The 12,622-nt window shown below is 42.0% G+C and overlaps 1 protein-coding gene across 1 annotated transcript; it reads right to left on the bottom strand.

The window, feature by feature from the left end:
- Nucleotides 1-145: 145 nt before the first annotated feature.
- Nucleotides 146-2,533, bottom strand: LOC130499018 (uncharacterized; the record flags this gene model as incomplete). Its single annotated transcript, XM_056992907.1, has 2 exons — nt 187-2,533; nt 146-156 (listed from the first exon to the last, which is right to left on the bottom strand). Coding segments are annotated over exons 1-2 (2,358 nt in total), but the record flags the coding sequence as incomplete, so codon positions are not given.
- Nucleotides 2,534-12,622: the final 10,089 nt, after the last annotated feature.

The following is a 12,622-nucleotide window of genomic DNA, read 5'->3' as shown; positions in this document are numbered from 1 at the left end:
GGAGCTGATCATTAGCTGCGGGATTGGATGTACAGAGTTCCCGGCGGAGGCTACCAGCAATGGTTTCGGCTGGAACGACAGCTTCCATCCCATATGCTAAGGAGAAAGGAGTTTCTTCTGTAGCTTTTCGTGGGGTGGTCCGACATGCCCAGAGTACTTCAAGTAACTTCTCTGACCAGAGTTCCTTCTGGGTTCCGAGGCGTTTCTTGAGGTTTGCTAATACTGATTTATTAGCAGCCTCCGCCTGTCCGTTACCTTGAGGTCGGCGAGGTGATGAGAAGGTCAGGCGAATATTCCACTTGTCACAAAATATTTTGAAATCGTGGGATATGAATTGTCCTCCATTGTCAGTTACGATTTCGTATGGGACGCCGTGTCTACACACGATATCTTTCCATACGAATTGCTCGACCTCGACCCTGGTTATCTGCTGGAAAGCTTCAGCCTCTATCCATTTTGTGAAGTAGTCCGTTAAGACTAAGAGGAAACGTAGCTTCTTCTTTCCACTTCCTGATGGTACTAGTGGTCCCACGATATCCATGGACCATCTCATAAATGGATAAGGGGCAGATATGTTAGACAGCTTTTCCGCAGGTTGGTGTATAATCGGTGCATGCCTCTGGCATTTGTCGCATGAAGAGGAATAGGCCTCACAATCTGCAATAATGGTAGGCCAGAAATATCCTTGTCTTTTGATTCTGATGGCTAAAGCTCTTCCTCCAGAGTGGTTTCCGCAGGAACCGTCGTGCATTTCTTTCATGAGTCTCATAGCAACGAGGCCATGGACGCATTTTAGGTAAGGTCTGGAAATGCTTCGTTTGAGGAGGACAGATTCGGTTACGCAATATCTCGCGCTTAATGCTTTGAGCTTTCGAGCCTCCCATTTATCGGGTGGAGTCTTTCCCTCCAGAATGTATTGCGTGATTGGAATTCTCCAATCCTCTCTTCCTACAACTTTGTTATGAAGAGACGAGGGAGGTTCCTGTTCGTCGAGACCTGATGTCGTGGTGCCCCCGGAGGTATTGGTAGGATTGGGCTCCAGGGAGTCTGAATTCCGAGGAATACCTCCAGATGAATTTTGGAGAGCCGTACGGCTTCTGGTTTTAACTCTGCAGATGACTGGGTCTGAGTTGGTGCCCCCGGGGGTATTTTCGAGATCAGGCTCTAAGGAGTCTGAATTTCGAGGAATATCTTCCGTGATTTGGATTGTGTTCCCGGAGGTATGCTTTTTTGCGCTGCATATTCTGGTTTTTGGAAACCAAAATGTTGTGAAAACCTGGGTAGCTACCGTTTCAGGGCCGGTACCTTCGGGTTGCGCTGTTAGTTTGCTCTCTTTCTCAGCTTTAGTAGCTATGTCGATGCTTGGTTTCTCGATTCCTTCTACGGGTATGATTCGTTTTACGAGGGGGTCTGACGTGGAAGCTAAAGCAGCCAACGCATCTGCTGAGGAGTTTTCACCTCGTGGGATTCTCGTTAGCTCGAATTTGTCGAACTGCCTAGTGAGGTTCTGGACGACTTCGAGATATGCCCCCATTCTTTCGTCCCTCGTTTCGTATTCTCCGTGAAACTGGCTAGCTACTAGCTGTGAATCACTATAAGCGTTTAGCTCTCGGATTCCGAGGCTTAGGGCGAGCTTCAACCCTGCGATTAGTGCTTCATATTCAGCTTCGTTGTTTGAGGCGCTGAACCCGAGCCTATATGACTGCTCGATGGTTTCTCCTGCTGAAGAAGTTAGCCTTAGACCGATACCGGAGCCCTGTTTTGATGAGGCTCCGTCGACGTATAGGCTCCACTTCGGAGATTCCATTTCGGAGTCTAACTGCTCGGATGTTAGCTCAATGATAAAGTCGGCAAGGACCTGAGCTTTCGCTGCTGCTCGAGGTCTATACTCAATATCATATTCGCTGAGCTCTATGGCCCATTTAGCCAATCGCCCTGACTGGCTAGGGCTGTGTAAGATCATTCGTAATGGTTGTGAGGTCATTACGACGATCGAGTGCGATTGGAAGTAAGGTCGCAATTTTCTGGCAGCTGTTACGACTACTAGAGCTAGTTTTTCCATTGCAGGGTACCTGGTTTCGGCGTCTATCAAACTTTTACTGGTGTAATAGACTGGTCTTTGTTCGTTTTGTTCCTCTCGTACTAGAACGCCGCTGACTGCAGCAGTTGACACAGCGAGATATAGGTACAATGGCTCTCCTATTACTGGTTTAGATAGGATCGGAGGTTCGGAGAGGTAAGCTTTCAATTGCTTGAAGGCTTCCTCACATTTCTCGTCCCATAAGAACTTCTTATTATTTCTTAGAAGCTTGTAAAATGGGAGGCATTTATCGGTGGACTTGGATATGAATCGATTCAATGCCGCGATTCGTCCAGTCAATCTCTGTACCTCTCTGGTCGTCTTAGGTGACGGCATTTCTAGGAAGGCTGCTATCTGCTGCGGGTTGGCTTCAATGCCTCTTTCGGTTACGAGATAGCCTAGGAACTCGCCTGAGGGTACCCCGAAAGTACATTTAGTGGGATTGAGCTTCATATCGTACTTATTCAGGATATCGAAACATTCCCTTAAGTGGGAGATATGATCTTCTCCAGCTGAGGATTTGACTAGCATGTCGATATAGACCTCCATGGTTTTTCCAAGTTGTCCAGCAAACATCTTATTTACTAGTCTCTGATAGGTAGCTCCTGCGTTCTTTAATCCGAATGGCATAACCTTATAACAATAGGTTCCTCGTTCGGTTATGAATGCAGTTTTCTCCTGGTCCTCAGGATCCATCATGATTTGATTGTATCCTGAGAAGGAATCCATGAAGGATAGGAGTCGATGGCCAGCTGTTGCTTCAACCAGGCGGTCGATGTGAGGTAACGGGAAGCTGTCTTTAGGACAAGCTTTGTTTAGGTCTGTGAAGTCTACACAGATTCTCCACTTCCCGTTTTTCTTCTTTACCACTACTGGGTTAGCCAACCAGTCGGGGTAATGTACCTCTCGAATGGACCCAGCTTTCGTAAGTCGGTCGATTTCGTCGTTAACAGCTTGAGCCTTTTCGAGGCCTAGCTTACGACGCTTCTGTTTGATTGGTTTGAAAGTAGGGTCAACTTTTAGCTTATGGGTGGTGACGCTCGGATCTATTCCTTTCATGTCACTGGTGGACCATGCAAAGGTTTTGACATTGCTTTTCAGGAAATCAATGAGCTCCTTTTTTGTCTCAGGAGGTAGCTCGGACCCGATGCTCACCTGTCTTTCAGGATCTGAGTCGTCGATGCAGACTTTTTCGGTTAGGTTCCTGGGGGGACCTCGAATATTTTGTTGCATTTCGCGACCCTCCTGGATCTGTAATTGCTATTGAGGGGACTTTTTGAGGATTTCGAATCCTCCCAAATAGCAGATCCTGGATATCTTCTGGCTACCATATATGGTAGCTATCCCTTCGGGTGTTGGGAATTTTACGCACTGATGGTACGTTGAGGCTACTGCCTTCATTTTGTGAATCCAGGGTCTTCCCAAAATCGCGTGGAACGGGGAGGGTCTATCGATGACTACTAAGTTGGTCATTTTCATTATTCCGCCAGCTATGACTGGGAGCTTGATAGTTCCCAATGAGGTAGCTGTTTCTCCGGAGAAGCCTACGAGGTTAGCTTTTTGGCCAATAATTTCGTAGTCGTCTATTTCCATCCCCTTTAGGGTGTTATAGAAAATGAGGTCGACAGAGCTTCCTGTGTCTATCATGAGCTTGGGAACCTCGTATCCTGCGATGTTCAGGGTAACGATCAACGCATCATCGTGAGGTCTGTCAAGGTTTGAGGTCTCGCTTTCCCAGAAAGAAATCTTAATATTGGATTCAGGGTTAGGAGGCTTAGGTCCAGTGTTAGACACAGCCTTCCGCACGTGATTCTTAATGGAATTGACGGAGTCTTGACATATGTCTGATCCTCCAAGGATACAGTCCACCCTCGAGTCGGGGCTCGATTGAGGGGACGGTTTGCTCAGGAGAGCTTCGACTTGTAAACTTTTTCCTTGGGGGAATTTCCCAAGAATCATGTCGACTCTTTTCTTGGGAGCTGGAGGTGGCGAATCGGTCTCCTTCTCAGGTGACCTCTCGCGTTTCGGGGAAGTGTCCCTGGAACCTCTTTTCTGATAAGGTGGTGGCTTTTTAAGGTCCACGCCCTTTATTTCTCCAGCTGCAAATTTAGCTGCCAGCTGGCGTTGGAGGTCCCAACACTCTTCGGTTGAGTGTCCTTCGCGATCATGATAAGAGCAACGTTTGCCTTTATCGAAGCCTTTTGACCAGGGAGTTTTGTTTGCTGCTGCAACAGGTTTCTCTTCCTTGTCTTCCTCGATTGCGTAGGAATGTTCTCCCTGAGTCTGACTATTTCGAGGGTTACCCTTCTTATGAGGTCCCTTAGTCTCAGAGGAGTCGCCTTTCGAATGATTCTGAGGTTTCTTATGGAGTTTATCCAGTGCAGCTGTCTCCTCCTCCAAAGTAATGTATTTGGTGGCTCTATGAAGAGCGTCATCGATAGTTGGAGGAGCATTGAGTGTTAGCTCTGACCAGAATTTCGATCTATGGATCAGACCTCTCCTAAGGGCCTCGATGGCGATTAGGTCGTTAGGATTCGAGAGCTTAGTCCTTATTGCCCTGAATTTCTCAATGTAGACTCGTAATGGGTCTCCTATTCCTTGACTGACCTTCCAAAGGTCGGCCTCAGAGGCTTGCTTCCGGATATGGGTTGAGTATTGCTTCATAAAGGCGTTGGTTAATTGATCGAAATTGTCTATCGAGGCTGGCTCGAGACCGGAGAACCACTCGAGGGCTGTTCCGACCAAATTTTCGGCGAATGTCCTACAGTAACCTGCTTCACATTCTTCCTGTGTGAAATAGGCTTTAACAATTGCCAATCGGAAAGCTCTCAAATAGGCTTTCGGGTCGGAGGTCCCATCATACTCAGGAATTCTGATTTTTCGGGTATCTCTTATGTGAGAACTGGCAATTCTGTCCGTGAATGGAGTTCCACGGGTTTTCTCGAGTAAGCTATCGATTTCGGGAGCTGAACTCGTAGCTTTATGGACTTGAGCTCCCAATTTCTGGAGAGCCGCGTGAGTTCGCTCCATATATCTACGGATATCTTCAGGTCCTTCAAACGGAAGGATGTTTGGATCGTTCGCAGGTACCCGACGGGCAGGTTCCTGACGGAATCGAGTTGGCTCATCCTCCCATGCGGTTGGTGGGCTAAGTCGCTCGGCATTTCTTGGGTTATCGGAATCTATCCTTTGATAACCGTCTCCATTCGGGATCGAGCTTCTAGTTTGATAAACCGAAGCTGACGCTCTGCCCCCAGATGGGAAGGATATTCCTGCTCCGGACCTAGGATCAGGCGGCGGAGGAGGTAAACGAGTACTCCTGTCAGTGACCTGACCGGGTGTGGAACTGGTTGTCGTTATGTTACTTCCCATAGCACTGGCGTTAGGTGGATTGAACACGGGAGCTGTTCCAGTATGAGGTGTCTGGAAAGCAGATCCGCGTCCTTCCGGGGCAGTGCTATCAGGGGAAAAGTTTAAACGTGCTCGGGGAAATGAGGGATCGTTTAATCGATCATGAAAGATGACCCCCGGAGCTTGACGTTGCGATGGTTGGGTTGTTGCGTTTAGAGATCTAGTTATCTCTTCGAATCGTTGTTGACGTACAGTCAGTTGATGCATCGTGCGCTCACTTTCCTGAGCTCTGTCTACCAATTGTATCATCATCTAGCGGATCTCAGAGAGCTGAACCTCCGTTTGATTCGGGATGGCTTGCTGCTGAGGACTCTCGGTAATCGGGAGCCCGGAGGTGTTTCCACCTGATGACCTCGGGTTAGTAACTCCGGTTGTAGTTTGGCTCGTTCGAGCATTAACCGGAAGCTGTTGCCCAGATCGGTGGTCGCCACGTTGAGGCTCTGTGATTACAAGGCTAGAGCCTCCGTCGTTCGGTGAGCCATCGCTCTGACTCGGGAGGTTAAGGTCAGACGGGGTTGTTGTCTGATCGGTCGGATTCATTCTCAAGTTAGAGTAAGGGATTCGATTGTTTCTTCCCCACAGACGGCGCCAATTGTGAGGGGTAAAACTCACACCTAGATTTTAGATCAGGTTTTATGTTTAGGGAAGGTTTGGGAAGATTATCGCGGGCTGAATCCCGTAAGAACTTGTTGAATGAACTTCGATTTGTATTGATATAATAGAAATGGGATGGTTACAAAAGATGATCTTTGATGAATACGAAGATTACAAGAGAATTACAATGAGAATGTTTTTATGAATATTGAGTAGAATATCAGTAGTCTCGGATCACTTTCTTAGTCTTCGACCTTCTCTTTAAATAGTCTTGGATTTCTTCAGGTCATCTTCAACCGATCTCCGAGATCCTCTCCGCTTGAGGTGGGATCCGCAACAGCTTCCCTTTGACCGGGTCCTGCGCTTCTTGTTATTATGATGTGAGCTTCCTCTTTACCGTGACCTCTTTCAATGATCACTTTAGCTCTCAGCCTTCGGCTCTAGCTTAGTTCCATTTAGGTGTCGAATTCACGATGGGCCAGTCGCGGCCTGTTATCATTTTTCATTATCCATTAATCAGCTATCAGGTCATATTCGGGCCCAACAGTCTGTTACAGAAGTTGTTACACCCTCTGTTCTATCAGATCTCTTATCACCTCTGAAACTGGCTTCTTCTAAAGACCTTTCATGTAACATGGTTCTTATCAAATATTTTGTCAAGGTCCTTATCTCCGACATGATCAGTGTTAAGTAAACCACATATGGTTCTCAAGTAGATCATTTTAATAGCAGCAATGCGGCCCATATTTCAATGGCATGCTCTCCTAGAAAATCTCTGCAGAACCTTTGATTCAGTCTCCTTAATCGTTCATCTTTTACCATGCCAAAAAATAAACACCAAACTGAGACATCTTTAATCAAAAACCCTCAACCAGAACTTGTATCCCTTTCTTGATCTTGACTGCATAGCCATCCTTGATTTTAGAACACCTTCTCAATTTCCATTAAGAAACAACTCTTTCTCCTTTTTGTATGTATCCCAACACACGCAGTCTTGTTGATATCATTAATCCTGCTTTCAGTGTTCATACGCAGAGCTTCAGTGATTACATTTATCACCGCTCAACCATATTTAGAGTTCCCTTTCTCTCTGTTTCTCAGTCGCAAGCTAAAACGAGACTCTCTCTCTCTCTCTCTCTCTCAAGCTCTTCACATGCCATTGTTGTAGTTTCTGTTTCAGATGCTGTTACCTAAGTTGTTAAACTCTTCGTTCTATCTCTCTGAGCATCTCTTAGTGAGACAAATTATATCAGATTTTCCATGGTTATACACAGATTCTTATCAAGTATGAAACTTACTTTTTCTATCACCCTTGTCACTGAATTCTGACATTACTTGAAGTAATGGCCATGAAGCATTGCAACATCTTCAACTTCTTCAAGTAATAGTTCATGATATTCCCACTGTCCAACTACACTGAGACTTCAAAATCAGAGACTCATGAACAACTGAGCATATAGTTATCACGGCTGAACCCGTTTTTGGTTGACAAATCATAGGTTCCACGAGCTTTTCCTCTTCTGATAATCTTAGAACGTAAGCAATATCACTGTGTCTATTGCTTCTTATGAAACCTTCTATCTCTTTCCCTTTCTTCCTTGAACACAAGCATTCTCATATGAGATTTCCGGTTACCATTTAACGTTAGGATGTCAGCTTCTGCAGTTTGATCCTCTTGATTATGTTGTAAACATATTTCGAATACTGTTTTGACAGCTTATATCTCTCACAGTAATAATCTTTCGGTCGCATCTCAGACATTTTCTTGCACTGTGAAGATCAGATCGAGCTAGGTTCGGCCATCATAACTTTTAACTTATCATCATACTGGTCACATCATCTTCTGTACCCACATGTATCTGTAACATGCCATTCTCAGAATAATCGTTCAAACCTTGAATGAAACTGTTGATTTCAAGTCAGTAACGTCAAGAAGCTCATCCCAAGGTTTCAGTCATACCAAAATACTCTCGAGTCTCCACATAGCCATTCTGATTTCCAGAAGATGATACCTTAATATTTATATTCACCACTTAAGTCATTTTCTATAAGTCTTGACTTATGGTTTCTGAACAAATTTCTTCACATTTAACCCTTATCTTCTTCTTACGACCATAAACCTTTCAACTACATGTTGAGTTAGTTTCTATGATTAAGCCTGAAATCTCGACAAAGTTTTCCATAAATAGAGACATCCATTCTTCTGTTATATCTTCAAATGTATCAGACACTTTCAGTCGGTCAGGGGCATGATATCAATGGCATAGTTCTTTCATCAGACCTTCCAGCAGAAATTTTGCTCATAAGACCAAACAACTCATGATCTGCTTGGGACTCCTTATGATTTTATAAGAACGCTCCAGCCTAGCTCAGATAAGATATACACATATGTTGAACAAGAGAAACAATCAGAAGTACCTGGATTTCACACGTGCTTGATCTGATAATTTAAATGACTTGAAACAACTTGCTTCTCCATCAGACCTTTCTCTAGCAAAGCTAACTTGTGCTCTAAGTTACGAGCTTCCATCTTCTGAAGTGCCAGCTTTCAGCTCTATTCTTTGTAGCCAACCTCAAGACAACTCGTATTCACTTGGTTAGCCTATGGACTCTCTCTCTCTCTCTTATCATGACGAGAACATGTGAGATGCAAGCCAGAACATTTGCCTCATACCAACATCTAGAAATCCAACTTCTTAAGATCAAAGTTGACCTTTGTAGACCATTTTCATGCAATCCTTATATAATATCTTCTAGCTCCAAAATACAGTTCCTTTGAGTTTTTTCACCCATAATCATGCTCTTACGACAAATTTGTAGAAGTAAATAAAATTCCAACGAAACGTCTCCAAGCTTTGACATAGGAGAACTTAATGAGTCAAGTCTTATCGTATCGTCTGGCTGTCATGCCGCATGACTCATGTGACTGAGTCAATCCCACAAACCATGTTTTCCTTGAAACATAGTCAAACTCAGCTTATGCGTAAGGTTTTTCTTCTGACATCAACTTGCCACTTCATCCTCCAGTAACTGATAATCAAAATTCTTGCGACACTTGAGAATTTTCAGCCAATAACTTATCAGATATCCCCGCTTACATACTTGAAGATGTCACAAGCTTTATATCAGACTTCCTTGTCCTTTAGAGATTGATGAGGCTTTGTAAGTGTCAATTGCTTAGACTCTGATGTCCTAACATCAAACTGACACCACTGTCACCAACAGAACAAGATCTAAGCCTGAGGTATGCACATAACAGTCTCTTTCTAATGCAGTATCATTTGCTTCTCTTTCCAGCCTCTGAACTAGTAATTGATTTCACACCTATGAGAACGATACAGAATCACGATCCAGAACACTAGCAAGTAGTTTTCAGACTTCTCATCTTATTTCACCAGTATCTTGGATGCACTTTCGGTTTGAAATAGGTACGAGCGACATATGGATAGGTGAATCTTCTGCCTCATGGGTTGACATTAACTCATTTGCTTTATTCTTTGATCTGATTATAACCTCACTCTTATCTTCGCCATAACGGTTACACAAGTAAGGATTTTGTCTCACTCTTAACCATAAGTACTCTCCATGTTATGGACTTTCTTCAGCAGGTGGTGTTACATAAGATTCACCATTAATAGACTCATGCTCATAGTCATTTTCTTGAATGTTAGCACAGAAGTTAATCTGTGCGATTACAGCACTAGTCCATATGAATATCTCAACTCAAGCTAATAACTAGACCGTAGACCAAAACCAGCATCACCAACTAAGTAGCTAAAAACCACTCGTTGATATGTCAACAGACTCCTCATATTAGAATCTCCATAACTTGTGATTCATGCCATATACCACCAACTGAAACTCTGACTTGAAAACTCTGCAACTTTGGGTCCTTTCTTGCTTTCTTCATGACAGGGACAAATGAGATACAATTTCGATTAGACCTTGAAATTTCCAGCAATATCATCAGCCCCTGATTTTTTTCTTGATCGTGAAAACAGAGAAACAATCTCTGTCATACAAATTTCAATCCTGATTATGTCCCTTTCCATGGTTTGAGATTCACTCTGTACTGCTTCTAGAGTCCTTTACGAATTATTAGTTATAGACTGTATGATATGGAAACAACCAAAATGGAACGATCTGCCAGTAACACACACGTTTATTGAGAGTGTCTGAAGAATCCAAAGGTGACCTCCAACATAATCTATTGAATCTCTTGTTTTAGAGTTTGGTATACACTAAATCGGATTCCTCATTCTAGTATAGAAGACATTTCTACGTGTTTCTGGTTTTCGTCTCTCCCCTTTTATAAAAAATAAAATAAAATTAAAAGAGATAAAAATCAAAAGGAAGTGAAACATGAGTTCGTGACAATCACCAATAGTGATTGGATCATCATAGACAATCACACTTGTCACAATTCTCTCAAACAGCTTAGCCAAGTTACTGAGAATAAAACTTGTCACAATTTTCTCAAACTCAGTGAAAAACAGCTTCGCTGAGTGACCGTTCATCCACTCCAGAGAAGATTCCAAGGCAAAAACCCGAAACCGAGATCTTTATTCTCAAGACACATTCTCACAAATTAACTGAGATTGAATGCATCTCTCACAAGTGAACAAGAAAGAGTTACTGTTGGAGATAGATTGCATCGCTCCACAAGGTCCATCGAATAAAGAGAACACGGCCCCTGATCTTGGCTCACGAGTCAAGCTTGAAAACGCCAAGCTCAGTTTGAAATTGAGCATGCCAAATCAAAGCAATTTTTTTGGTTTTCAGTTCAATTCAGTTTGGAGGTTTGGTTAAACTAAAAATATAGGTTTTCAGTTCGGTTGGTTAGGTATTTGGTTTTCAAAAAGAAAATTAATTAACCAAACTACGCTTGTTTTACAAAAAGAAATCAATATCAAACTAACTGACATAACCAAATTTAACCGAGACATTTTGAATTTTAAAGCAATTTAAAATTTTCGTTAAACCAAAATTTAATTGAATTAAGAAACGTAAATGAGTTTTTGAAACCAAAATAATGACATATCTTGGTTTTTATCTGTTTTGAGCATGATATTAGTCTGATATAAGAGTTTTTGCATATACTTCGAGTTGTTTTAGAGTCATTGCAGGTCTAGATACGTTTTGGAAAACATTGGAGCTTTTGTAGCAATTTAGAGCTAAAGAATAATGAACCTGAAAATATCAACTCAAAACTGCACTTTTAGATAGGGTGTTGGTCGACACCACCCTGGTGTCAAACGACACCATAGTTGGTGTTGATTGACACCCAACTCTTCATAATTAACCGACCAAATACATCAGAAAATTAGTAACAGATGGAGGCCTTCTCACTGATGAATGAAGCTCAATTTTGACACAATATAGCGAATTTAATTAGCCGTCCAATGCTTCTGGTTCAAGGTTAATCCAAAGGTTGGATCAACAATTATGCTCGTTTAATTGAAGACTGCTCTTGCTACTGGTTATATACGAGAAAAAAACTTTGGTTATTCTGATTTTTCTTTTTAACTTTATCTAAAATCCGACCAAGATGTGTTTGAGATCTATTAAATATTATTAAGCCATTTTTAGGTGATACTTTGATTTAGATTTAGAGAGATAATCAAGAGCTCCTTGAAATTTCTCTTTGAACTCATGTGTTTGATTTACTTATGATATCGATTCAAAAGTTGCTTGTGCTTCATTGACTATGACCTTGTTAAAGTTTTCTAGCGGTTATGATGAATTGCTAAGTTGGTAGAATTGCTAGGGTTATCTATAGAATTCCTCATCTTGATTATTTTTAATGATATATTTGAATTAGCAACCTGAAATCTAGATCATATGATAATTCGTAGACACGAAAGTGCTTTGATTACATGAATTAATCTTTGATGAGATAAATACTTATTCACAGAGAGATTTAGTTTGGGCAGGTTTAGTGAACATAATCAAACATGAATCTAACACTTGTCTTAATCAACTGAATTCCCTAAGATATTTAGAATTCAAGGATCTAGGCATAAACAATCTCTCGAGCGAGAATTGGTTTACTTTATTATTGTGTTTGAGTTCTAGAATTGTTTTTTCACAAATCCTTGGAGTCTGTTACTTGCAATTCTAAATTACATGATTGATTTTCCTATGTCTAGCGATTTTCTTAATCGCTTACAACATCTTTGGTTTATTGTTATTTACTTCTTTATCATTACTGTTTAGCTTAATCCAAAATCATAAGTTCATTGTATGGCTGAGTTTATGTAGACTTGATCCATAAGTACTGCACTACACCTCTGAAATTAAAGAGCATTTCAAAGGTTAAATGTGAGCATATGGAATTTTGGTGTCGTTGATGGAAACTCTCATTCACCATTAGACTAGGTTGAAGATGTAAAATGTGTAATTTATTTTTAGTTTATTTATTATTATTTTTTGTGTTTCAGGTGCATGCATCACAATACAAAAAGCAACAACGAGAAAGTTTTTGCTACCACAGCACCATTCTTTGAGCTATTAGTTATAGACTGTATGACATGGAAA

The sequence above is a fragment of the Raphanus sativus genome, chromosome 8 (genome assembly GCF_000801105.2).
Source record: "Raphanus sativus cultivar WK10039 chromosome 8, ASM80110v3, whole genome shotgun sequence".
In the NCBI taxonomy this organism is placed as follows: Eukaryota; Viridiplantae; Streptophyta; class Magnoliopsida; order Brassicales; family Brassicaceae; genus Raphanus; species Raphanus sativus.
This window is presented reverse-complemented; position numbering and strand designations above follow the sequence as displayed.